Source organism: Schistocerca gregaria, chromosome 6 (assembly GCF_023897955.1).
Source record: "Schistocerca gregaria isolate iqSchGreg1 chromosome 6, iqSchGreg1.2, whole genome shotgun sequence".
NCBI classification, from domain to species: Eukaryota; Metazoa; Arthropoda; class Insecta; order Orthoptera; family Acrididae; genus Schistocerca; species Schistocerca gregaria.
The window spans coordinates 173819008-173844736 of record NC_064925.1 but is presented as its reverse complement, the minus strand read 5'-3'; the positions used below and the strand labels follow the sequence as shown (position 1 = coordinate 173844736).

Here is a 25729-nt window from a genome sequence, read left to right as displayed (position 1 = left end):
TGCTCCTGATGTACATTCTCAGGCACTTTTTTTTCACAAATTAGGGCGTGCGATTGATAGGAACAGCCTTCTTTTGGCGAGTAACGCGCTCTTTGTCTGTGCTATCCGGGCTAGTCTGCTTCGGGATCATAAACCTGCTTAACAGTAAAAATCTGTGGGGCGATAACAGTGGGCAGATCGTGGACAAAATGGAGAAACCAAACAGGATTATCGAAGTTAGTAAACGGCTAAAATGGTCACTCATTCCGCGATGCACGTTGTTGATCCAGCAGCTTCCAGGAGCAACAGTTTAAAATGTCGTCTTAATATACTCATTAATCTGTGTAAGCTTACATTAACACAATAAGTCAAGTGTTATTGTTAGATACTCTGTATAATTTGAAATTTGTGGTAAGGTCTTGTGGGACCAAACTGCTGAGGTCCATAGGTCCCTAAGCTTACACACTATTTAATCTAACTTGGACTAACTTACGCTAAGGGCGACACACACACACACACCCCCATGCCCGAGGGAGGACTCGAACCTCCGACGGAGGGAGCCGCACGGACCGTTACAAGGCGCCTCGGACCGGACGGCTACCCCGCGCGGCATACACTGTACAAAAAAGTACCCCAGGAGGAATGGTAAGTATTCAGGGAAATTATAGGAAAGCATATATCCTATTCCGAATGGTTTCCAAGATAGAACACATTTAACTTGCTAGCCTCTTTGATGTTTTATACTAGTCCAACCTACCTCGTTGCTTTCAACCTCTTTGCTCGGAATACCGTGAGTGAAATAGAGCGAGGTATTGCATCAGGAGGAACATAGGTTAACTGTGTTTGTACACGCCCTGACTGAAATGCCACACATCTTCACTAACGAAGAGTATGCGCGTATGGTTTACGTTTACGGCTTCTGCGATGTAGTACTCCTGCTGCCGTCGAAGAATACCATCGGCGCCTTCCTGATGGTGTAGACTGTTAGCCAGAGTTTTCAGCACAATGTGTGAAAAGATAATTCTTCCAAGATCCCATTGTTCTTTTGGACCTGTACTTACTAACTGTTGTACACGTGTTCATGTGTGAACGTGCAATGTATTGAATAATACAGACAACAAATAACAGTGTACATTACATGTGTTTCATCTCGGAATCCATTTTTAATACAATATGTCCGTATGGAGTTTTTTGCTGCACATGATAGTTCCTGTTCTATCCCCGAATGTTAAAAGCTCCTCCCTTAACACCCTGTACGTCTCGAGATAGCGTAACTAGTGACGCACTAACTACCCATAGTATATTCAACCAGTGTTTGCGAATGAGAGCAGTTAACGACTTTCAGCAAACTTTACACGCAATTTCAAGCCTTTTCGAAACTTTTTCTCGCTGATGGCCCCCTACAAAGCAATGAATGTAAAAATTTCACAACTGACTACATTTTTGCTGTTACGGTACGACGTTTGAATTTATCACTTCTTTAGTACTACTTCTATTCGCAACGCACTTATAAAACAGGTTGCTTAAGCCGGCCGCCGCAGCCGCGCTGCTACTACGGTCGCAGGTTCGAATCCTGCCTTGGGCGTGGCTGTGTATGATGTCCTTAGGTCAGTTAGGTTTAATTAGTTCTAGGGGACTGATGACCTCAGATGTTAAGTCCCATAGTGCTTAGAGCCATTTGAACCATCAGGTCGCTTATGACTTTTACGATAGTCTTTGGGTGAATAATTCTAATGTAAAGAACCCAACATTATTAGGGTTTTGTGTCTTCAAGCATTATAGTTTTTTATGCTTAGCGGCAAATATTGAACACAGTTGTAAAGTAATTTGACATTTGAAGTTATTTTATGCAAGTGAGTTCGACCGTTTAAAGAACTGACGGGTGTGGGTTTACTGTTGTCAGTCCAAATCTCCAAAACCCGAACAAGTAGAAGTTGCAGAGGTTAAAGATCGTAGTTTATATTTGTGCTGTCCGGCCTAGCACCCACTCGGTGTTGAGCCCAGACGGGGTGTTCCGGGATTAGCAGTGCCCGGCTGACATGCCCCTGTCTTTCCGTTTCCTGGGGCGGGCCGGGCCAGCATTTCCGTGAGCAAACACGGGGCGAGCTCCGCTGCTGACTGTTCCTTCCGCGGCCGTCGCCAAGTCGATAGCGGGACTGTAAACATAGCGCTTTCCGCGTTTCTGAGGGCACAGAGGAAAAAGCCAAAGTACGACCTCCCCACACAATGGAAGGCAATTCTTGAGTTCCGTATTCCACATTATATGACAAAATAGAACACGGTGGCCAGCTTCCTGGAAGAGCGCGAAACGTGAGACAGACAGGAGCAGCTGATAATGAAGCACTTCGGATGCGTTCCAGGCAAGCAGCAGGATCTACTAACAAGAAACATTTTGTAGAAGTTGTCTATTATTTTTCACAATTACTTTTAAAAGTACATTTTTCGCTCTGTATTCCCTGTGCATTCGGCTCGAGGATTCTGTTACATACATAGGTCATTGACACAATGATATCTGGCATGTCATGTTAACACGAAGTCCGTAGCTCGTGGTCTAGTGGTTAGCGTTGCTGCCTCTGGATCACTGTACCCCCAGTTCGATACCCGGCCAGATTGTGGATTTTCTGTGACAGGGGACTGTGTGTGTGTGTGTGTGTGTGTGTGTGTGTGTGTGTGTGTGTGTTTTGTCCTCATCATATCATCATCATTGATGACAGTGGCTTCAATGCATGTGTAAAAACGGGGCTTTGTACTAGCGCTAGTGACTGCACAGTTGAGCGCTCTACAAACCAATCATCATCATCATCATCAACAACAACAACAACAACAACAACAACAAAGAGGAAAACAATTAAAATGCAATTATATAATAACAGACAGGTTTAGCTGACAAAGGTTTTAGATCTTGAGTACAACGCCTTTTTCGTATACACGTGTTTGTAAATGAGTTAAACTGGTATAAGGCCCATAACGATGCTTCTGCCATTGTATTATGTTCTTCATGCTGCCCCATGTCTTATGTCTGTATGTGAAATCTTATGTGTGTGAAATCTTAAGGGACTTAAATGCTAAGGTCATCAGTTCCTAAGCTTACACACTACTTAACCTAAATTATGCTAAGGACAAACACACACACCCATGCCCGAGGGAGGACTCGAACCTCCGCAGGGACCAGCCGCACAGTCGATGACTGCAGCGCCTTAGACCGCTCGGCTCCCATGTCTGGATGATATCTTTATCACCTAATATACGTAGTGAAAAGTCTTTACAAAAATGCATGCATTGTAATAAACACTGGTAGGAATCGATTAGAAGAAATAAGTATTAACCAAGTTGTTAGACAAGTGTGTGCATGACCATCTACCCTTCTTAATATTTTCATTGACTTCATTCTTCATAAATGGAAATGTAAAGTCAACGAAGGAATTAAAATAATGAATGAGGAATACATGAAAGTACTTTTATTTGCAAAGAAGTTATTATTCAAAAGAATGATGACCTGCAAAGATCACTATAGCCGCTGAAGGCGAAACACAACTTCAAAATTCCTAGTATAAAACGAAAATAGTGAAACCCCAAGAAAAAATCTAGTCAGGTCAAAAATTGTTTCGCCTAATTCAGCTTTAGAGCAAGTCTCTCAGATCCCTTATTTAGCCCATGCTGTAAGTTTTGATTTTGATTGTGATATTGAATATGAAATACAAAGACTCTGTATGTATCAAAACATGTGGTGCGTGGGAGAAATCTTTTCAATGACAAATCTTAAGTGTTCAGTGATAAAAATTTACGTGTGCAACAATAAGATGGCCGTGCCGTTCTTGGCGCTACAGTCTGGAGCCGAACGATCGCTACGGTCGCAGGTTCGAATCTTGCCTCGGGCATGGATGTGTGTGATGTCCTTAGGTAGGTTAGGTTTAATTACTTCTAAGTTCTAGGCGACTGATGACTTCAGAAGTTAGTCGCATAGTGCTCAGAGCCATTTGAACCATTTGAACCAACAATAAGAATGCAGTGGGAATGTATTCACACCTGTTGGACGAGTGTTATGAAAACAAACACTCCAAACCGACAGTTCAAGACAGTTAATCTGTAAAAAACGCACCACATGTTATAAGGAAAGCATGTAAACCGTCTGAAGATGAATCATAACGATTCGAAACCGGTAACGGTACCGTTTGAATAAAGGAACTGAAAGTAAGTTAATTTAGGTCTGGCTCTTGTCCCATGATTATAATTGCTCCTTTCGGTACCTCTGGTAAAGATACCTACACTTGTGGATACTTTGTAACAATTTACATCATTTTACGGTGCGGTTGGGACTTGTGAGACCAACACCTGTTTAAAATTGCTTTCATAAATACGTATGTCATTTTATATTCTTTGTATGTTTGGCTTGTGGATACTAATAAGTTCTTCTGGTCAGTCTGTGCAGCATTGCATCAAATAATAAACGTCAAACATATGAGACAAAAGTGAAAATAGCCGCAATGTATTAGCCGAGCGGTCTGAGGCGCTGCAGTCATGGACTGTGCGGCTGGTCCCGGCAGAGGTTCGAGTCCTCCCTCGGGCATGGGTGTGTGTGTGTGTGTGTGTGTGTGTGTGTGTGTGTGTGTGTGTGTGTGTGTGTGTTTGTTCTTAGGATAATTTACGTTAAGTAGTGTGTAAACTTAGGGACTAATGACCTTAGCAGTTAAGTCCCATAAGATTTCACACTCATTTCAACATTTTCAAAAGTGAAAATAAACAACTGAGTCTTGCATAATGCGTAGTTTAAATATCAACGTTATTGACTAGTCCATAAGGCAGTAGGGTGCTGACGTAGAATTTCTGGCAAAGCGAAGAGTCAGGACACAGCAAAACGTTGCTGTGGGCTATCGGCCCATCGAGTCCTTCAGAAGCTAGTGTGTAGATCTATTTCTAGAGTCATACATTTAATTATGCTAAAAAAAAAGCTGTAGAAATCATGGAACAAGCCAGTAGGAAAAACTATTTTCCGCGTGGGTAAACAGTTTCATACTGATGCGGGTTTCCGATGGGGTAGTTTTGATGGAAAACTGAGATAGGGGGAGCTGGAAATGCGGGCATTGCGCCATTGATTTCCTGTATGGGACGTGACCAGCTACAAACCAGTGAGCGGCTGCGCCGAAATAAGAACTCCCACATCTGTCGCGTTACCTGATACATCAGTAACGGAACAATGAAATGACTAAATTGATCTTTTATCAGGATAGCACATACCCTTCGTCATTGCTGGAAAGATCACAGTCTGATCTTCAGGAATGAATACTAGAATTACGTACCCATCTGTTCCTTTCCGAAGTACTTTCATATCGCTGACAATTCACTCTCTTTGATTTTCAGCCCTTTCAGTTTAAAACAAATAAAAATCACGCGTCATTCTGCAGTGAATATGTCGTATTTAGTTTCATCTTCATGCAGAAGACGATCTAAATATGTTGTGAACAATGATCTACGAGTACCTAATGCGTGGTTGTTCTCCACTTCCCACATATCAGAGCGCCAAACATCTTCTTTCACGCATGGAGGTGGAGGAAATATCAAAGGACTGTCTGCACTCCGAAACGTACTAGAATTTTGGGTTCATATTCATTTTTCTCTTTCAGACACTACGGGACTTCACTTTTGTAGATTTAAATTAAAATACCAAACTATCTATTACCCTTTTCGATTCACGCAATTTCGGAGCCTGCTCATTTACCTTTTACTAACAGGAATGTCCTTTTCGACGACTTTCTCTAATTCAACAGCAAAATGGAAATAAATTTTAATTTTAATAGGGTCGCATGGCACTTGAAATTCATCACTTAAAGCAATAAAACATTAATGTAATTATATGTTTATGAGTGCTATGAGTGCAAACAGTCGTTTAATATTATCAAATTGTGTGTTTTTATTGGTCGTATGGGCATTGGGCACCATGTTTTGGAATGTCCCAAACATCTGGTGCCTTATTATGGCTGAGTTTAATGAACACAAAACTGAAGACCGTTTTTTTTCCACTCAGAAGCTGTGCGTGCGCGCGGGTGTGTGTGTGTGTGTGTGTGTGTGTGTGTGTGTGTGTGTGTGTGTGTGTGTGTGCAAACATGAGATTTACTGACACTAAAACTGTGTGCCAGACTGGAACTCTAACGCGGAACCTTCGCTTTTTGCAGGCAATAGCTCTACCAAGCTAAGCCCGTCTCACACTTCGGAATGCAGGAGAGAACCACTGGTGGAGGAAAAGCTGCGAGGGTTATGTAAGCCACAGTTTTTTTCTTGTTATTGTGCACTATATCTTGCAGCGTAACTTCAATTAATGTAGCAAGTTGCGTGTAATGTCACTGTAGTATTATGCACCCCTCTGCCACAAACCTTATCGTGGCTTGCGAAGTACAGATATAGACGAAGATGTGAATAGCTGTGGCCATAAAGACAAGGCTTCATTTCCGTGACAATCCTGAACAACAAGAGAGGATATAATTCGCAGTGTTTTTGAAAATAATGTTTTTGATTGAAGACGGTTTTTCGTATATGCATAAAATTGAAATTCCTGAAACTTCTCAAGTGTACCCTTACCAGTTGGTGTACAAAATTAAAATTTTATTATAGTGATATATCAGGTCAGTCACATTTTCGCGTTATTTACATTTCCTTTTATTATTTGGAACGCATCTGCAGAGACCTGAAATATATTTGTAATTGCCTTTTTATTGTTGTCTTCATCTAGGGCATTGTACCTTCAGGTTATAAAGAGTTCTGGCACTTCCTGATTTTTATGACATTATAATAGTTTGACATTGTACTTACAACATTTCGTAGATGTTGCTAAATTCGTTCTTGTTCCATTTGATTTGTCCAGCCCTAGGAAATGAACACTCAATTACTTCATGTTATGTTTTTGATGTTGCTGGCTGTTGAACTTTACTGTCAAGTATCGAAGGTGTACGAGGTTTGTCCGGAAAATACGTATAAAAGTTGAATAATTATTTTACAATTATTCAGGTATTACAATATGGTCTCCTTCAAAGTACTCGCCCTGAGACGCGATACACTTCTGCCAACGCCGTTTCCACTGTTGATAACACTGCTGAAAGTCTTCAGTTGTGATGTAGTTCAGTTGCCGTGTCGTTTCCGCCTTGATGGCTTCCACATCTCCCAAGTGCCGCCCCCGGAGCATGATTTTGCATTTCGGGAACACGAAGAAGTCACACGGGGCTAAATTGGGTGAATAAAGGGGGTGGTTTGTCACGTTGATTGAGCTTCGGGCCAAAAACTCGCCCACGACGAGCGACGTGTGAGCGGCCGCATTGTCGTGGTGAAGGATCCACATGCAACCTTTTGCCAACTCCGGTCGAACTCGAGCCACACGAGCTCTGACACGTGTTAGAACTTTAACGTAAAAATTTCCGTTCACTCTCTGGCCGGGAGGGACAAATTCCTTCTGAACAATGCCCCTAGAATCAAAGAAAGCAATCAACATTGTCTTCACATTGAACCTTGATTTTCGCGGCTTTTTTGTTCTCGGTTCTCCTGCTAGTTTCCATTCCTTGCTTTGAGATTCGAACTCCACATCGAATTCGTAAAACCAGGACTCGTCTCCAGTGATCACTCGGTTGAGAAAGTCCCCTCGTTCCTCTGCTTCCAACCAATCCTCACAGCACCCAACCCTCTTTGCTTTCTGTTCTGGCGTCAAGAGCTTCGGTACGATTTTCGCTCACAATTTTTTCATTTCAAGTTTTTGTGTCAGGATTTCCTGAACGATTGTTTTGAGGATTGACAGCTCGTCAGCAATCATTCTGACTGTCAATTTTTTCATTTCAAGTTTTTGTGTCAGGATTTCCTGAACGATTGTTTTGAGGATTGACAGCTCGTCAGCAATCATTCTGACTGTCAATCTACTAGTTCACGGTTGGTTTCTTCAGAGAATTGTCTCCGTAAACCTGTTTCAAACACTCAAAAATCTCACGGCCATTCTTGCCTAGCTTTTCAAGAAACTTGATGTTGACGCGCTGTTCCTCAATCAGAGAGAGCTCCATGTCGACGGCAGGTGAAAAAGGTTTAACTGTCAACAAGCTGCCGCACACTCCCACCTTCACGCAGAGTGCTCTGACTCGAACTGGAGCGTTGATGGGATTGATTACAGCATTAGTCCCACCAGGCGTGACTGCAACTTGTAACATAAAGACATTATTCAACTTTTATACGTATTTTCCGGACAAACCTCGTATTGGGATATCTCTTCTCTTCTCTCTCTCTCTCTCTCTCTCTCTCTCTCTCTCTCTCTCTCTCTCGTTTTTGCTTTAATATCATTACTATTTTTCTAACGTGAAATAAACTGCATGCGTTGAAATTGTACTGAGCTCACTTTTCACGTGATTTTTCTACACGGCTGGGTAGCGTAACAGAGGAAGATGGTGGCAACGGCATTAGTGTTGTTGGACAGTGACATGCAGAACAGGGAAACAGCAGGTACTGCCGGGTCCGGCGGGCGTGGCGTACCGGTGCGTGACGTTTTCCAGGTACCGCGGCCGTCTTTGTGTGGTCATTAGCGCTGGACCGGCGCACAAAAACCGCGCTATGTAAATGGCCGCTTTGTAGCGGCCGCCGCGGGGGGGGCGCCTCCTTTGTCGTGGGCTAGCCTCACCGTGCCGCCTGCCATAATTTGGCGAGCCAAAGGCGGAGGCGGGCGAGGACGGGACCAGCCGATCCCAGCTCTGCCGCACAAAGGCGTCACACCGCAGCGCCTGCTCTCCCTAGGCGGCAAGTGTTCGAGGCGGCAGGCGCATTTGTCGCGGGATGGTTTCATTGTGATGGGAAGGCAACACCAGAAGTGTAACTGACCTCGTGCATGCCGTAGGGGTAAGTGTTCGAACCGTACCGTTAAGATCGATTGATATTGGGCGTCAACGGAACTAACGGAACGCAACTTCACTGTCCGAGGTGCGCTGACAATAGGTGAAAAGTCAACACAATTGTCACTTTGCTTCACCCAATGCCAAACATTGAAAGTGAAGTTATGAGATACCTTCGTAATGCGATCAGTCGGAATGTGCACTGTCTGATCGAAACTATCCGGATACTTAGTAGGTGCATTAATACGAAGTTTGTCATCCTTTATGGCAGCTTGAACTCTGCTGGAGACAGCTTCATTGAGGTGCCTGCTGAATGTTTGTGGAAAATTGGTAGCCCATTCTTCTGCAAGAACCGAAACAAGAGAACGTAATAATATGAGACGGTGGGATCTTCAGCGTTGTCGACGTTCTGTCTCTTCCCAAAGTGTTTCATTGGGATTAGGTCGGATGTCTGGGCAAGCCAATCCCAAGAATGATATTGCAGACAGACCATGACCTCACAGATGCAGCTTCATGGTTAGACGGTGGTATCTTCAGCGTTGTTAACCTTCTGACTCTTCCCAAAGTGTTCCATCGGGATCAGGTCGGATGTCTGAGCAAGCCAATCCCAAGAATGATATTGCACACAGACCATGACCTCTCAGATGCTGCTTTATAACGTGGTGCATAATCATGCTGATACAGTCATGGTCTCCGAACTGTTCCTCTGTACGCAGTACACAAATATGTGAAATGTGCTCATATCCCTCAGAATTAAGCGTTTTATTAAACGCTATAAGGTATTCACTCCCGAACCACGAAAAGCACCCCCACTCCGTAACAGCACCTTCTTCTTAAGTCACTGTTGGCACTACACAAGATGGCAGGTAACGTTCTCCGAACACCCGCCAAACCCAAACTCTTCCATCGAATTGCCACGGTTTACAGCATGATTCATCACTCCAAATGTCCGCCCCCTGGTAACTGTGTGGTCAGCGCGACCGAATGACATACCTAACGGCCCGGGTTCGATTCCCGGCTGGGTCGGAGATTTTCTCCGCTCAGGGACTGGATGTTGTGTTGTCCTTATCATCATCATTTCATCCCCATCGACACGCAAGTCTTCGAAGTGACGTCAATTCGAGAGACTTGCACCAGGGGAACGGTCTACCCGACGGGAGGCCTTAGCCACACGGCATTGCCATTTCCATCACTCCAATTGTTTCCAGTCATACACTGTCCAGTGGCGTCCCTCCCTACACTATCTCAAGCGTCGCTTAGCACTTAAAACAGAAATATGTTGCTTATGAGCAGCTGCTCAGCCATTGTACCCCATCCATTTTAACTTCCCACGCACAATCATTGTGCTAAGTGGTCGGCTAGACCACAGATGATCCGTTCCGCTGATTTCATTCCGTTCTTTCGCCCACCCCTCGGTAATTCTCGACTGTTACGGTGCGCCAATGCAGGAGCTCTGGTCTTGGTTTAGGTTTGGTTGTGTCCTTTGCACTACTTCTTCGCATCACGGCACGAACAGTAGACTTAGGCAGCTTTCGAAGGGTTGAAATGAACCTGGTTGATTTGTTACTCAGGTGGCATCCACGTTCGAAGTAACTGAACCATCCTAACTGAACCATGCTGTTGTTTCTGCTTATCTTCTGACAACCCTATACCCCACAAATCTTTTTACTGGCGGGTCCGCCTCTCGTACATCTACTGGTCAAATCGTCGTTACATGTGTCAGGATGCTTTTGATCAGATAGTGTAGGGTTTTCTTTTGTCTTCTCCTTTGTGTTTTATAAGAAAGAAACGACGTCAGTTTTTGTTATGTTAATTGCTGCATCAATTTATATCATTATTTATGTAGAGTGCAGACTTTTCCTATGTTGTAAAAGGTGAATAATTTTTCGCTTTTTTGGATTCTTTTATCAAGCAACACCCTAGGAAAAATATCCGAGTCTTCTTAGAGCCTTCACGAAAGTAAAGCAAACAACAAGAAAAAAAAGAAGACAGAAAAGTACGATATCTATTATAGTAATACCGTTTGTGTGAGTGCAACGAGAACAGGTTAGCTTCCTGTCTTAGCAGACGGCGCCAGACTCCCCTGACCTACGTCAACGCTACGAGTTTTTCTCCGAGAGTACTTGAGGTTGACGTCCCTACCCTTTCCGTCCCGTTGACGATTCGTGTGCATGCTGCCATTTGACATGCATTATAGAATGTTGCGAGATTCTGTGGCATCAAATCAATCTTTCTTAGCCATTGGCATCCACTGCGCATTTCTTCCAAACACAAACGACGCTCTCTTTCTATGCTGTGCTACGTATTTACTTGGAAGGATGTGTACGGCGATAACGCCAACTTCACCATACCCGACATTCAATGTTTTTAACTTGTCGCAAGTGAGCAAGAGTAGGTATTCTTCCAGAAGAGATGAAAGAAAAACGAAGATTAGGTGATAACGTCTCGTCAATAGCGCGACCTATAGATCTGGATCCAAGACCCAGTTGGACATTGGTGAGGAAGGGATTCACCTGCTGTGTGGCTGAAGCGTACTTTTAGAAGGAACATATAAGTCCGGGAACGAACAAACTGGAGCGGAAAGCGCAATTATCGCGGATGATTTGTGTGGAAATTATGACCAGTCGATTTATAAAATTTACAGAACTTTTTGTCGTCTCATTAAGCAGATTTATAGATATTACAGGTTAGCCGTTAGTTGTGAGTACGTGCAGACACTTCATATTTTGAGGAAGTGCAGATGGTAGGGATACAGTGGCCTTTGTGGGAAAAAAGAGGAAAGACTATTTGCACGTGGCACAAAATATAAAGTGCCTGTAAATACGCACCATATTACGATTAGTCTGCTGTGGCTCGAAATCTGACTAATGCCGCAATTTAAAGATTTTAAAAACGTTATAAAATGACTGGTCGTAAATAAAACCCGAAATTCGATAACAATCTCTGCGCTCGGCATCCAGAATCGATAACACGTAGTTTAGACACAATTATGACTGTACTAAAGTGAGGGGAGGGGGGCATGGGTAAGATATGAATTTAGTAGAAGGGATGGTAGATGGGCCAACGAGGTTTCTTACTGGATTGCAAGAGGGGAACAAAGATCGGTGCTGACGTTTACGAAAACGGCGACTCAATTTCCTGCGATAACTGACACCCTAAAGTTAATACTGCACATAACTTGTTGTAACAGACCGTTGACAGGAAGTAAGGAAAATTAGCGTTTAACATTCCGTTCTCGACGATGTGGTTGGAAATTTGATAAGTGTTATGAACCTATCGCACAACATAGGTAGCGCTATTAAAAAAGGCACGCGCAAAATAAGAAATATATCGGTGCGCCTAACTTAAGGAGCTCTGTATTCTTATCACGTCGCTGTCTTATTTCGGACATTCCATCACCATATATATAGTTTTCAGAAATAATTTCTTATGAACACTGCAGTTCTGACATCCATCTTCCTCATGACCTCGATGTCTCCAGACACGGATCTTTTTTCTCGTTGACAGGTGCTGACAATGATGAAACAGGGAAGAGGTCTAAGCTATGTATTACTTAAAAAAAAAAAAAATACAACGTACGCTTTCATGCGGCGAGACTCATTTAACCTCTATACTACTTGAATAAATTGCAGACGAGGAACCCAAATGGAAAGACGAAAGCTGACGTATGAAACTGCTCGTTACGCATTGGGTTATTTACTAGGCCTGGCTTATCTTTCTCAGCACTTGTCACTGGTTACTGCAAGCCCGCCGCCCCTTCTATCTGAGCGCATCTGTCCGACGCACATTTAACCCTGTTTCCTCGAGGTATTCATTACGCTGATTTTCTACGCAGATGTGGAGGCAGCGCTCTTATTTCCGGGTCTGTGAGCAATAATCTCGTTCCAGCGCACAGGTTCCCCTGCGACGAAATGATAGACCAGACTGCGGTGAGCTCCTCGCGGTCGCTTCCCTATCTTAACTTTTCCAGTTTTACATCAACTTAAGCACGCCACTTCTGGAAACTTATGCTGATCCCCTCCCCCACACATTTTCATCTCACTGCATGCGTAGTTTCTAGCTGAGAATTACAGCCTACCTAATATTCTTGTCAGACGGAGCAAGGTAAATTTATCTCGATCCGTAAGAAAATGTTACTAAAACCACACGTTTCGCGGTATTAGACCCTCGTGTGCGTATTATAATTTTATCAGTGCTCATGATTCAGATTTCAGTATGATATTTTCAATAGCATATACGTCAGAACAATTATTTTATATCAAAATTAATGTGGATTACTTCTTGCATTCTGCAGAAATATGCGTCACCAGCGGAATGGTAAAAAATGTTTTTTCACCTGAAGATGAAGGCATACCGCTCGAAACGCATCGTAGCTATCATTAAAATTGTGTGGCTGTTAGAGATAATTGTTTTGTTTTATTTTGTAGAACGAAATCTCTCAGCCCCTCGAATGACAGGCCAACATGTGCAGAACAAGACTGTTGTTTTATATCTTCCGACAGACTGGTCGCATCCATAGTCCCATTATATGAGATGCGTTTCAAAACACCAGTGAGTGGTCTCAGGAAATAAAGGAAGCAAGAGGCACAAACAAAAATTTTTTACTGGAATCCAGAGTAATCGCAGTCAGCTACGACACACAAATGACGTCAGTTGTAAAGTTATTGAAAACAGTCGCCAAACGCTTCTTGCGGAACCGCTGGAAACGCCATGATCACCTGGTGTTAGATATCCGCATCATTACCGCAGATGACACCTGGTGCTACCAACACGATGTGGTGACCAAGGGACAGTCAACGGTATGTTCGTCATTGTCTTCCCCACCTGCCTCGGATAGAAATTCATGAGGTATCAAGCCGTCACTGTTGTAAATGGCGATCAACATCCTGTTATTCTCTTGGTTTGTCAGTGGACTCATTTTTGGAGGCGAGGAAGACGATGGACACCATTCCACTGACTGTCCCTTGGTCTCCGGATCGTATTAGTACCACCAGGCCTCATCTCCTGTAGCGTTGGGCGTATGCAACAGCGCGTGACCACGGTCCTTCAAGCCAATCCACAAGAAGGGTTTGCTGACAGTTTCCAATAGCTTTTCGGTCTATGTGTCAGAAATGTGTTGTAACTATGGTGTTCACGTTTAAGGTTCGTAAAGACATTTTTGTTTGCAACTTTTGTTTCCTTTATTTCTGGAACCATTTACTGATTTTTTCAAACGCACCTTGTAATTAGTTACTTTGCTCTCTTGGGCAGGTCCAATTTGTACAACATGACAACAGTGTGGAATTTATCGACATGTAACAGAGTGCCATAATGTAATAAATTTTAGAGGCAGAGGGGGCCAATGGAACAATTACCTGGCTTGAATATTAAATGCGCAATAATGTTATAATTATTTTAGTCTGGCCTCACAAACATTTCACAATTTTTTACATGCTGCGCATTGCTAAAATCCTTATTACACTGTAAAATAATGTCGTGGCAAATCTTTTATAAAAGACCCCTTACAAAATATTTGAAAATATAGTGACTATAACCTACAGACCAATTACACTGACGAGCCAAATATATTGGTACACCTGCCTAATATCGTGTAAGGTTCTCGTGAGAAAACAGAAGTGCCGCAATACGACGTGGCATGGACTCGACTTAAAGCCTGAAGTAGTGCTGGAGGGAATTGACTCCATGAATCCTGCAGAGTTGTCCATAAATCGGTAAGAGTACGAGGACGTGGAGTTCTCTTCGAAACAGCACGTTTCAAGGCATCCCAGATATGCTCAATAATGTTCATGTCTGGGGAATTTGGTGGCGAGCTGAAGTGTTTAAACTCAGAAGAGTGTTCCTAGAGCCACTCTCCAGCTATTCTGGAGGTGTGGGATATCGCATTGTTCTGATGGAATAGCCCAAGTCCTCCGTTGTGCACAACGGACATGAGTGGATGCAGATGATCAGACATCATGCTGTAGTACGTGCCACCTGTCAGAGTCATATCTAGACATACCAGGGCTCCCATATCACTCCAACTGCACACGCCTCACGCCATAACAGAGCCTCCATCATCTTGAACAGTCCCCTGCTCACATGCAGGATCCATGGATTCATGAGGTTGTATCCATACCCGTACACGTCCACCCGTTCTATACAATTTTAAACGAGATTCGTCCGACCAGACAATATGTTTCGAGTCTTCAACAGTCCAATATCGGCGTTGATGAGCCCAGGCGAGGCGTAAAGCTTTGCGTCGTGCAGTCATCAAAGGTACACGAGTGGGTATTGGCAACGAACCCCGTATCAATGATGCTTCACTGAATGGTTCTCACGCTGACATTGATGGCCCAGTTCTGCAATCTGCAGCAATTTGCGGAAGGGTTGCACTTCTGTCACGTTGAACGATTCTCTTCAGACGTCTTTGATCCCGTTCTTTCTCCGGCCGCAGGGATGTCTGAGATTTGATGTTTTGCCGGATTCCTGATATTCACGGTACACTCGTGCAGTGGTCGTTCGGGAAAGTCCCCACTTTATCGCTATATCGGAGATACTATTTCCCAGCGCTCGTGCGCCGATAATAACGCCACATTGAAACTCACTTAAATGTTGATCACCTGTCATTGTAGCAGCAGTAAGCGATGTAACAACTGCGCCAGAAACTTGTTGCTTGTATAGGCGTTGCCGATCGTAGCGCCATATTTTGCCTATTCACAAATCTCCGTGTTTGAATACGCATGTGTGTACCAGTTTCTTCAATATGTGTACGACGGAGGGTAATTTAGCTCTATCTGGGGCGGCACGACAGGGGGAAATTTGTTGTCAGGGCAGGCTGAGCGGTGTGCAGATTTGCGCCGGGGGCGAGCCGTCCAGACGACCAGGTGATGCGCGCGAGGCAGCAGCAGCAGGCACCACAATGGCGGCGGACACAATAGCGGGGGAGGCAGCCAAGGTCAGGCAAAGAAAACCAAAACACCCCTTCTGCACACAGCCCGCGGCCATTCCCATTTCATCACAGATTTTCAGCATCCGGTTTCATAAAAGGAGGAAAAGAATTTTTGCCCGTCGCGGCCTTGAGGTAGGAGGGCGTGTATGCGCGAGTTGGAGGGACAGGGAAGGGGGAGGGGGTGGTGCAGCCGAATAAGAGTGAGGGCGGCTGGAGGAAGGGGGGGGGGGGGGGGGAGGGAGGAAGAGAAGTGGAGAAGGCCGCGAATCGAGCGTTCTGCAGCGGCGAGTTCCTGCCCCTCATATGGCGCGGCTTTATGACGGGCCATTGTCGCGTATAAAGAGGCTTGTCCGTTCTCAATGAGGCTTCCTCGCGAATGCAGAGGAGCCGTACGATCAGCACCGCTCCTGCGGACTGCACAAAGAAACTCAGCTATTCCGCACTTGGCTTGACAAGAAAAAATTTGCGTTGTGATTGTCGTTAGCGGCTTAATATACGTTGACTGTGTTTGTGCAAACTGCTCCTACATGTGACCTCAGTTACCTCAGTAGTGGCGCTTGTGAAATCATATCCATGGGAAATAGTCATTTATATAAATATGTGGGAGATGTTGGGCTAATGGAAGGGGCGATACTTGCGCTCGACACGTTGAGAATTTGGGTTGGACGGGATGCGTGTCCGATGGCCAAAATGGTTCAAATGGCTCCGAGCACTATGGGACTTAATATCTGAGGTCATCAGTCCCCTCGAACTTAGAACTACTTAAACCTACCTAATATAAGGACATCACACACATCCATGCCCGAGGCAGGATTCGAACCTGCGACCGTAGCGGTCGCGCGGTGCCAGACTGAAGCGCCTAGAACCGCTCGGTCACAACGGCCGGTACCTTTATTTCCTTACTATGAAGTTTTTCGGTTGTGTAGTGACTTTCAAGTTAACGCAGATACATTTCGATTGTTGTGTGGGAGCACTGTACAAAGTGAGTTGCCAACACTGCCAATAGCAATCTTTGACTTCGAAAGACAGCGATTTCTTTGTCATCTGTTTCACAATACCGATACAATTTCCAGTAAGGTAGCAGACTGTAGGAATGATTTCTGTTTGCAACTTATGACTCACGTTTCTTCATTTATACAAAAGTTGCATTCGGCCTTTTGGACCCATATTAAAATGTAAGATTTTGCTGCCCACCAGAAACCTACTGCCCAGGGCGGCGGCAGAGTTACCTCCTCCCCCCACCGCCGCCGCCTCCCCGTCTCAGATCCGGTCCTCAGTTCAGACATACTAAGAAGCTACATAGACGAGGTGCTGCCCCTCAGTGTCATTAATTGTAACCTTAGAGCGCAAATAACAAAAGGTGAATGACTTCGTGTCCGAGTCTGTTATTTCTATAAACAAACCATGTAGTCATTATTCCTTTTCCATACCATCATTTCATGGAGACTAAAATATCTACATCCATACACCGCAAGCCACCTGACGGTGTGTGGCGGAGGGTACCCTGAGTACCTCTATCGGTTCTCCCTTCTATTCCAGCCTCGTATTGTTCGTGGAAAGAAAGATTGTCGGTATGCTTCTGTGTGGGCTCTAATCTCTCTGATTTTATCCTCATGGTCTCTTCGCAAGATATACGTAGGAGGGAGCAATACACTGCTTGACTCTTCGGTGAAGGTATGTTCTCGAAACTTTAACAAAAGCCCGTACCGAGCTACCGAGCGTCTCTCCTGCAGAGTCTTCCACTGGAGTTTATCAATCATCTCCGTAACGCTTTCGCGATTACTAAATGATCATACAACGAAGCGCGCTACTCTCCGTTGCATCTTCTCTATCTCTTCTGTCAACCCTATCTGGTACGGATCCCACACTGCTGAGTAGTATTCAAGCAGTGGGCGAACAAGCGTACTGTAACCTACTTCCTTTGTTTTCGGATTGCATTTCCTTACGATTCTTTCAATGAATCTCAGTGTGGCATCTGCTTTACCGACGATCAACTTTATATGATCATTCCATTTTAAATCACTCCAAATGCGTACTCCCAGATAATTTATGGAATTAACTGCTTCCAGCTGCTGATCTGCTGTTTTGTAGCTAAATGATAAGGGATATATCTTTCTATGTATATCAGTTAAAAAGAAATAGGACCAAGTAAGACAGGGAGAGAGAGAGAGAGAGAGAGAGAGAGAGCGGAATACTGGAGTTCCATAAAGCTTGTTATTGAAAATTTTTGCCGGGCGGAGTGGCCGTGCGGTTCTAGGCGCTACAGACTGGAACCGAGCGACCGCTACAGTCGCAAGTTCGAATCCTGCCTCGGGCATGGATGTGTGTGGTGTCCTTAGGTTAGTTAGGTTTAATTAGTTCTAAGTTCTAGGCGACTGATGATCTCAGATGTTAACACCCGTAGTGGGGAGAGCCGTTTGAAGCATTCGAACCATTCAAAATTTTTTCTGCTGATTAGCGAGAGTGGTTCTGAGAGCATTGTGTTGGCATAAACTGCCAAAACCTCTTCTTGGTCCGTTAGAGGACAATACTAAAGTTAAAAAAAAAGAACGGAGCACGCTCGTTTTCGTTTCGTACGGTCCTCGGAGAAAGCACGTTCGCAGCAAAAAGTGACGGCATCTGGCTCCGACTGGCGGGCCGGAATCTGCCTCGTTACGGCGCCGACAGAGGGCGGCCATCTGCAGTGGGTATAAAAGAATTTCAAATTTTAATTTGCGGGCCGGCACTCGCGACTACCGAGACTGGAGATCATGAGTGCATGTACACTCTGTGTGTGTGTGTGTGTGTGTGTGTGTGTGTGTGTGTGTGTGTGAGGTGGAGGGGAGAAACGGTCGGCGGTTCGAGTCCCGTCACGTGAGCCTGACAAATGAGCGCGCGACAGCCATCTTGAATATATGAGGGGGCTTTTTGCGGCGGTGCGCGCTTGTCCGCCGGTCGTCGCTTCGCGGCCATCTTGAATTCGTTGCGACAACAAAAGACGCCGACGCGGCGTGGCCCGTCGGCAGCAGGAGCAGTGCGGTGTTCAGGCGTCCGCGGGGCAGCCAGTTTTTTCGCGCGCGAATATTCAATTCCAACTCTGCTGCGTCGCCGCTACGTCTTTCTGCTCTCTTCCACATCTACCCTGCCCCGTATCTCTCTCTCTCTCTCTCTCTCTCTCTCTCTCTCTCTCTCTCTCTCTCTCCATCTCCCACCTCCTCTCTCTCTTTCCCCGTCGCTACCTATCTCTCGTTTCCCATACTCTGCTGCAGGCTACGGGAAAAAAGCGGGCCTGCCTTAAGATATTCTTTTATGTGGCGCTTTTTCCCGGCTTTTTATAAATTTAACGAACGATCGGCGTGTTTTCTCCCCGCCAGCGGATCCATTCCCCCCTCGACGACGTTAGCGCTGGCCGTATAAAGAGCGCGTTTTGGGCGAAAAGGCCCGCTTTTCTATACACCGCAGGGGTTTCTCCGTTGAGAAGGACCGCTGTTTGACGGGGGGGGGGGGGGGGGGGGGGGCGGGGGGGAGAGGAGGACTGAACACTACCTGTCGAATCCGAGCCGGCGCGCTTCCGCAGATTCCCGTAATAAAATAGTAAAATGCTGCGCGTCGGTTTTTTGGCGTAGAAAAGAAAGAAAAAGCTGTCGAGGAGGGAGGGGTGGTAAAAAAAAAGTGATGCTCTAGGATGCGAGGCTCCAAGGACAGCGGCGACGTAGTGCGTGGAGTCGAGCGCCAGCAGAGTCCGGCGCGAGGGATTCTGCGGGAATCCGGGACGTGGGAACGGGCACAGGCCGGCGCTGACTCACCCCCGCCACCCCCGCAAAGTGCACTTCCGGCCAGAGGCGATGCTGCTGTCCAGGCCCCACGGCGTAGCGGCGAGAGGGGCGTGTTGCCCTGCCGCCCGAGGCGGCGTGCTGTGCTGCGAGGCGGCGACAGGTACAGTGTCATGCACTGCGCTCCAGCCGAAGCCGACCAGGCGGCGTGTCTTGCCGATTTGTGCTTACAAGCGAAGTCAATGAGTTCGAACGATCAGAATCGCACGAAAATGCGCTTAGAGGATGTTGAGTTGACGCATAAACGTTCGCAGCGTTTTCACATAAGTTTAAAAAACACAACAGGTACGCGTCAGTAATACATCCTCCTTCGCAGTTCACCAACACTGGGATAACTTTTCGATTTCACGACTGTAGAAATCACGTGGTTTTGAGACGAAATCATGTTCCGAGCGCTTTTTCGTCCGGAAAGGAAATTCCTTGAAGGGTATTTGATAGCAAGCGGATAAGGTGACAATCTGAGGGCGCAACATCAGATGAATAAGATGGATGTGGAATGACTTCCCAGCCCAGTTACTGTATAGTGTCTTTTGTCTAGGTCTTTCGTCAGCCCAGCAGAATGATGGCGGGTGTTACCGTGAAATAACGTCATTTAACGCAATCTCCCTGGTCGTTGTTCGTGGACTGCGTCTTAGAGGCGTCTCAGTTGCTGACAACACATATCAACAGTAATGGTTACACCCCAGGAAGGAGTTCGTAGTACACAACACCGTCGCCATTCCATCAGGTTCACAACATTATCTTTCGTGGATGCGCGCAGGTGGTTTGTATGGAGAGTTGCTGCTTTGTTTCGGCTCAACCATTCAAATCTTTTCCGTACGTTAGCACAAAGACACCATTTCGCGTCACCAGTAACGATACAGGGTGTTGTTCACGAGCCAATTGATGATGAGCAGGCAGAGCTGTGCTTATGATGACCCGCAGATTTTTGTGACTTTCACGTAGAGGATGCGCTACCCATACATCCGATTTCTGAAACTTCGCCATTGCATGCAAATGTCGCACGATGATGGAATGATCACAGTTCATCACATTTGCTGGTTCTCGAATACAAAGATAATGAATCGTTGTGGATTAATGCGTCTAAACGTTCTCCGTCAAACCCTGAAGGTCTTTCTGGACAGTGACTAATTCACCAACATGTTACATATTGCTCATCCCTAAGATAGTGGCATCAGTCATTCGCATTTAAAACTGGTAGTCTTAACGCGAGAAACATTTGAAGGATCACCTACACACGGTGTGAGAGAGGAATTTTTATAACTCGAAGAAACAAAAGTCATCGATATAATAGTACCAAAAACACACACACGTCGTGACTTACTGCTATATTTCCGTCCGGTTAAAATAATTAGCCTTATCTCAAACACAAATTGTTTCTACTGACCTGATAGTTTTGCAGTGCTTTTCAGTCTTCAAAGTGTAGGTGTGGGATCTCTGGTGAAGCAGTCAAACCAGAGTCGTACAGAGCATCTAACTAAAGCCACTCTTTCAGATTCAACTTCATATCAGCATTTGAGCAGTCAAATATCACATGTCGCATTAATTACGTTTTCAAACGATGACACTTGTATGGAAAAGTCATAATCTAAGTTTTTGCAAGCATATTTAACACAGGGTTGTGCTTCGGTGAGCTGCGACGACGAAATGAGGATCGTGTCACTTTACTTGTCGATTCCCACATGGCACTCTTATAAAAATTAGCGATCATTCTCATGTAGAGCTTATATTGCGTAGAGAAGCACACATCAAGACGTTTGCAGTACAGAAATAAGGCATGTCATCGAAATATGTGTGTTTTTCATTGTATTATGTTTAGATTTTGTTTTTTTGGTGACTAAAGTTCCTCTCTTAGACCGTGAGTAACTGACCCTTTAAACGTCTCTCGCGGCAAGACCCGCAGTTCTGCTTGAGAATGGCTCGTACCACTATGCTTGAGACGAGCGATTTATATTCTGAGAACACTGACGCGCAGTTCTGAAAGTTCGAGGTCACGCACTTCCATTGTTCGAAAGCCGCAAATGGGTTGCTCTCTCACTCAGCCAAAATGAGAAATAAAACGCCAATTCATATAACCTGTTCGAGTATTTAGTACTGTCTGATGATTTAAATAATATATATCACTGCACCAGACGTGTTTTCTTCAAATCTACCAAGACACGTTAAAGGAATTTATTCTGGTTTTCAAAAACTGTCGTGGTCTGTCCTTACAACTTTACGTGTGTGTTGTTATGCCTCTTTCCCTGCAATCACCTTTTTGTGTTTCCAAGGTACTGCGCCTCATTCATCACACACACACACACACACACACACACACACACACACACACACACACGCGCCATTCACAGTTTTTCCAACTGTGGCTTAGGTGTTTCATGTGTGTGAATTTCTGTGAAGAGAGAGACAGAACACTTTGAGAACATAAAAAGACGGTTGCACGAAAAGAGATGCTTAACACATACAGGCATCAAACCCGATGTCTCCCACAGCTCTTAAAACTGATAACAAACTCTTGAAACCTGTGCTTTTACGCATGTAAACACGTAACTTGCGCAGTACTTTATGTAAGCCATTATCGACGCAGTAGCAGACTTTTAAAAATATTTTTATTACTATCTATTCCATGGCAATAATACAAGTCAGTAAAGAATTAAGCTGCTCTTTTATACCAACGGTTACAGGCTGCGCACCCACAACGCAAAAAATCTTCGCCTGTCGTCGTTTGCATCAAAGGATCCATTTGCACTGTGCATTCTAGATGTAGGATTAGCACCGAGGAACACGTGTTAGCTTTATTCGTGTGCTCGTTCACTATTTGAATTTAAAACTGGATAAAGCATGTAAACCGCTAACGAGATACGTTTCCGGAACCGCTGAGGACATCGATGCAAAGTTTTGAACATGTGATAAATCCGTAAAGACTTTACTACCAATCTCTATAGTCAGTGCCGTAGATTGTGCTTTTTCTTTTTTTTTTTTTCTTTTTTTATCTGCCGAGATTTTGGAGTAACTTCATTTACACGAAATTTTATACAATGTTGTAAAGGATTGTTGGTACAACGAACATAATGGAATGAATGGAAACGTTTATAATGAAGTGCGTCTGCTTTTTTCAGTAATGTGTTTTATTCTCCAACACACATTCCGAAGTACAGGTTTCATCTGTGGAACTTCGTTTGTTATCGAAGGCGTATCATTTCAATATCAACATATACGTATGAACCAGATTGCAGTGCATTTTTAACTGGAATCACAAGATTATGCTAGAACGTGTGCAGAAGTGCCGGTACCATAGCATGTATGCAGATTTTACCACGTACGGTCTGCTCGTATGTTTCAATGTGTTTTATACGACAAACCTCATTGGCATTGTACGCCTCCTTAGTTGAGTTAAAAACATGATGAATCACACGATGGAGGCGGTTTCGACGCCCTGGTGTTGGGTGATTACCTTATAGATCCACTCCACAAAAATGTTTCGTCTAAACATACTTTTAGACCTTTTCTTTCGTAAGCATTTCCGCCTTTCAGTTTATCCCCCCCCCAATAAAAACCCGTAAACGCTTATTGGTGGTTGTTTAGGCGTACAATCGTGCTTTCCTGTAGATATCCGGAACGTTCTTTAGCCTCTTGATAAGTAACTACCTACAGTAGTTACTATTTTAGCTTTGCTCTCGTATTAATTACTATGTTTCTTTTTTACTTTCAGAAAACTCGCAGTGTCACAATTGCATCTGCACGTGCACACAGTTACGTATACCAGTATTATATACATGATGTATAGTGATCCGCGCAGCTACGTGTTTTTCATTACAGTACGTTCTCATCCTTTTCGTTATATTTCGCAACATTTGAATATTTTGTATTCATCATAAATTTAGCTAAATTTGTACTCACCTTACTAATTCCAGAAGTATCACAAGAAAACAGGGCTTGAAAGCAGTAATGTATGCTGCTAGGTGGCATCTGTTGTCCGTTGTGGACAACAACCTTCATGTCGTTCATATTCTGCGTTGTAGGCGCACAAAAATGGTTCAAATGGCTCTGAGCACTATGGGACTTAACATCTGAGGTCGTCAGGCACCTAGAACTTAGAACTACTTAAACCTAACTAACATAAGGACATCACACACATCAATGCCCGAGGCAGGATTCGAACCTGCGCCTAGAACCGCTCGGCCACGTCGGCCGGCCTCGTGGAATTATCAGTTGGACCTCAGACGGCTGCAAAACCGTGATCTGTCCATAAGAGTCCCGATTTCAGCTGGTAAGAGCTGATGGTAGGTTTCGAGTGTGACGCAGAACCCACGAAGCCATGGACTTAAGTTGTCAACAAGGCAATGTGCAACCTGTTGATGGCTCCATAACGGTATGGGCTGCCTTTACAAGGAATGGAGTGGGTTCTGTGGTCTATCTGAACCGATTTTGAATGGAAATGGTTATGTTCGGCTACTCTGAGACCATCTGCAACCATTCATGGACTTTATGTTCCCAAAACAACGATGGAATTGTTATGGAAGACAATGCGCCATGTCACTGGGCCACAATAATTGTTCGTGTTGCTTTGAAGAACATTCTGGACAATTGGATTTGGCAACCCAGATTGACAGACATGAGTCTCATCGTACGTTTGTTGGACATGATCAGCAGGTAAGTTCTTGCAGAAAATTCTGCACCAGCAACACTTTCGCGATTGTGGACGGCTGTAGAGACAGCATGACAGCATGACTCAATATTCTTTCAGGGGACTTCAAACGACTTGTTGTGTCCATGTCACGTCGATCTGCTGCTCGACACGGTATTAGAAGGTTTGTTGTTGTTGTTGTTGTTGTGGTCTTCAGTCCTGAGACTGGTTTGATGCAGCTCTCCATGCTACTCTATCCTGCGCAAGCTTCTTCATCTCCCAGTACTTACTGCAACCTACATCCTTCTGAATATGCTTATTATATTCATCTCTTGGTCTCCCTCTACGATTTTTACCCTCCACGCTGCCCTCCAATGCTAAATTTGTGATCCCTTGATGCCTCAAAACATGTTCTACCAACCGGTCCCTTCTTCTAGTCAAGTTGTGCCACAAACTCCTCTTCTCCCCAATTTTATTCAATACTTCATCATTAGTTATATGATCTACCCATCTAATCTTCAGCATTCTTCTGTAGCACCACATTTCGAAAGCTTCTATTCTCTTCTTGTGCAAACTATTTATCGTCCATGTTTCACTTCCACACATGGCTACAATCCATACAAATACTTTCAGAAACGACTTCCTGACACTTAAATCTATACTCGATGTTAACAAATTTCTCTTCTTCAGAATCGCTTTCCTTGCCATTGCCAATCTACATTTTATATCCTCTCTACTCCCGAAATAGCAAAACTCCTTTACTACTTTAAGTGTCTCGTTTCCCTCAGCATCACCCGACTTAATTCGACTACATTCCATTATTCTCGTTTTGGTTCAAATGGCTCTGAGCACTATGGGACTCAACTGCTGTGGTCATCAGTCCCCTAGAACTTAGAACTACTTAAACCTAACTAACCTAAGGACATCACACACGTCCATGCCCGAGGCAGGATTCGAACCTGCGACCGTAGCAGTCACACGGTTCCGGACTGCGCGCCTAGAACCGCGAGACCACCGCGGCCGGCTTTCTCGTTTTACTTTTGTTGATGTTCACCTTATATCTTGCTTTCAAGACACTGTCCATTCCGTCCAACTGCTCTTCCAAGTCCTTTGCTGTCTCTGACAGAATTACGGTGTCAAGGCGAACCTCAAAGTTTTTATTTCTTCTCCATGGGTTTTAATATCTACTCCGAATTTTTCTTTTGTTTGCTTTACTGCTTGGTCAATATACAAATTGAATAACATCGGGGATAGGCTACAGCCCTGACTCACGCCCTTCCCAACCACTGCTTCCCTTTTGTGCCCCTCGACTCTTATAACTGCCACCTGGTTTCTGTACAAATTGTAAATAGTCTTTCGCTGCCTGTATTTTACCCCTACCACCTTCAGAATTTGAAATAGAGTATTTCAGTTAACATTTTCAAAAGCTTTCTCTGAGTCTACAAATGCTAAAAACGTAGATTTGCTTTTTCTTAATCTAGCTTCTAAAATAAGTCGTAGGGTCAGTATTGCGTCACGTGTTCCGATATTTTCTACG

The 25729-nt window shown here is 44.5% G+C and overlaps 1 protein-coding gene across 1 annotated transcript in view; it reads left to right on the top strand.

Moving 5' to 3' along the window:
* Positions 1-25729, top strand: part of LOC126278787 (POU domain, class 2, transcription factor 1-like) — a 545915-nt gene that overhangs the window by 311323 nt on the left and 208863 nt on the right. Inside the window, exon 3 of the mRNA XM_049979063.1 lies at positions 6150-6233. Coding sequence (XP_049835020.1) covers positions 6150-6233 — 84 coding nt within the window. The remainder of the gene's footprint in view (positions 1-6149; positions 6234-25729) is intronic.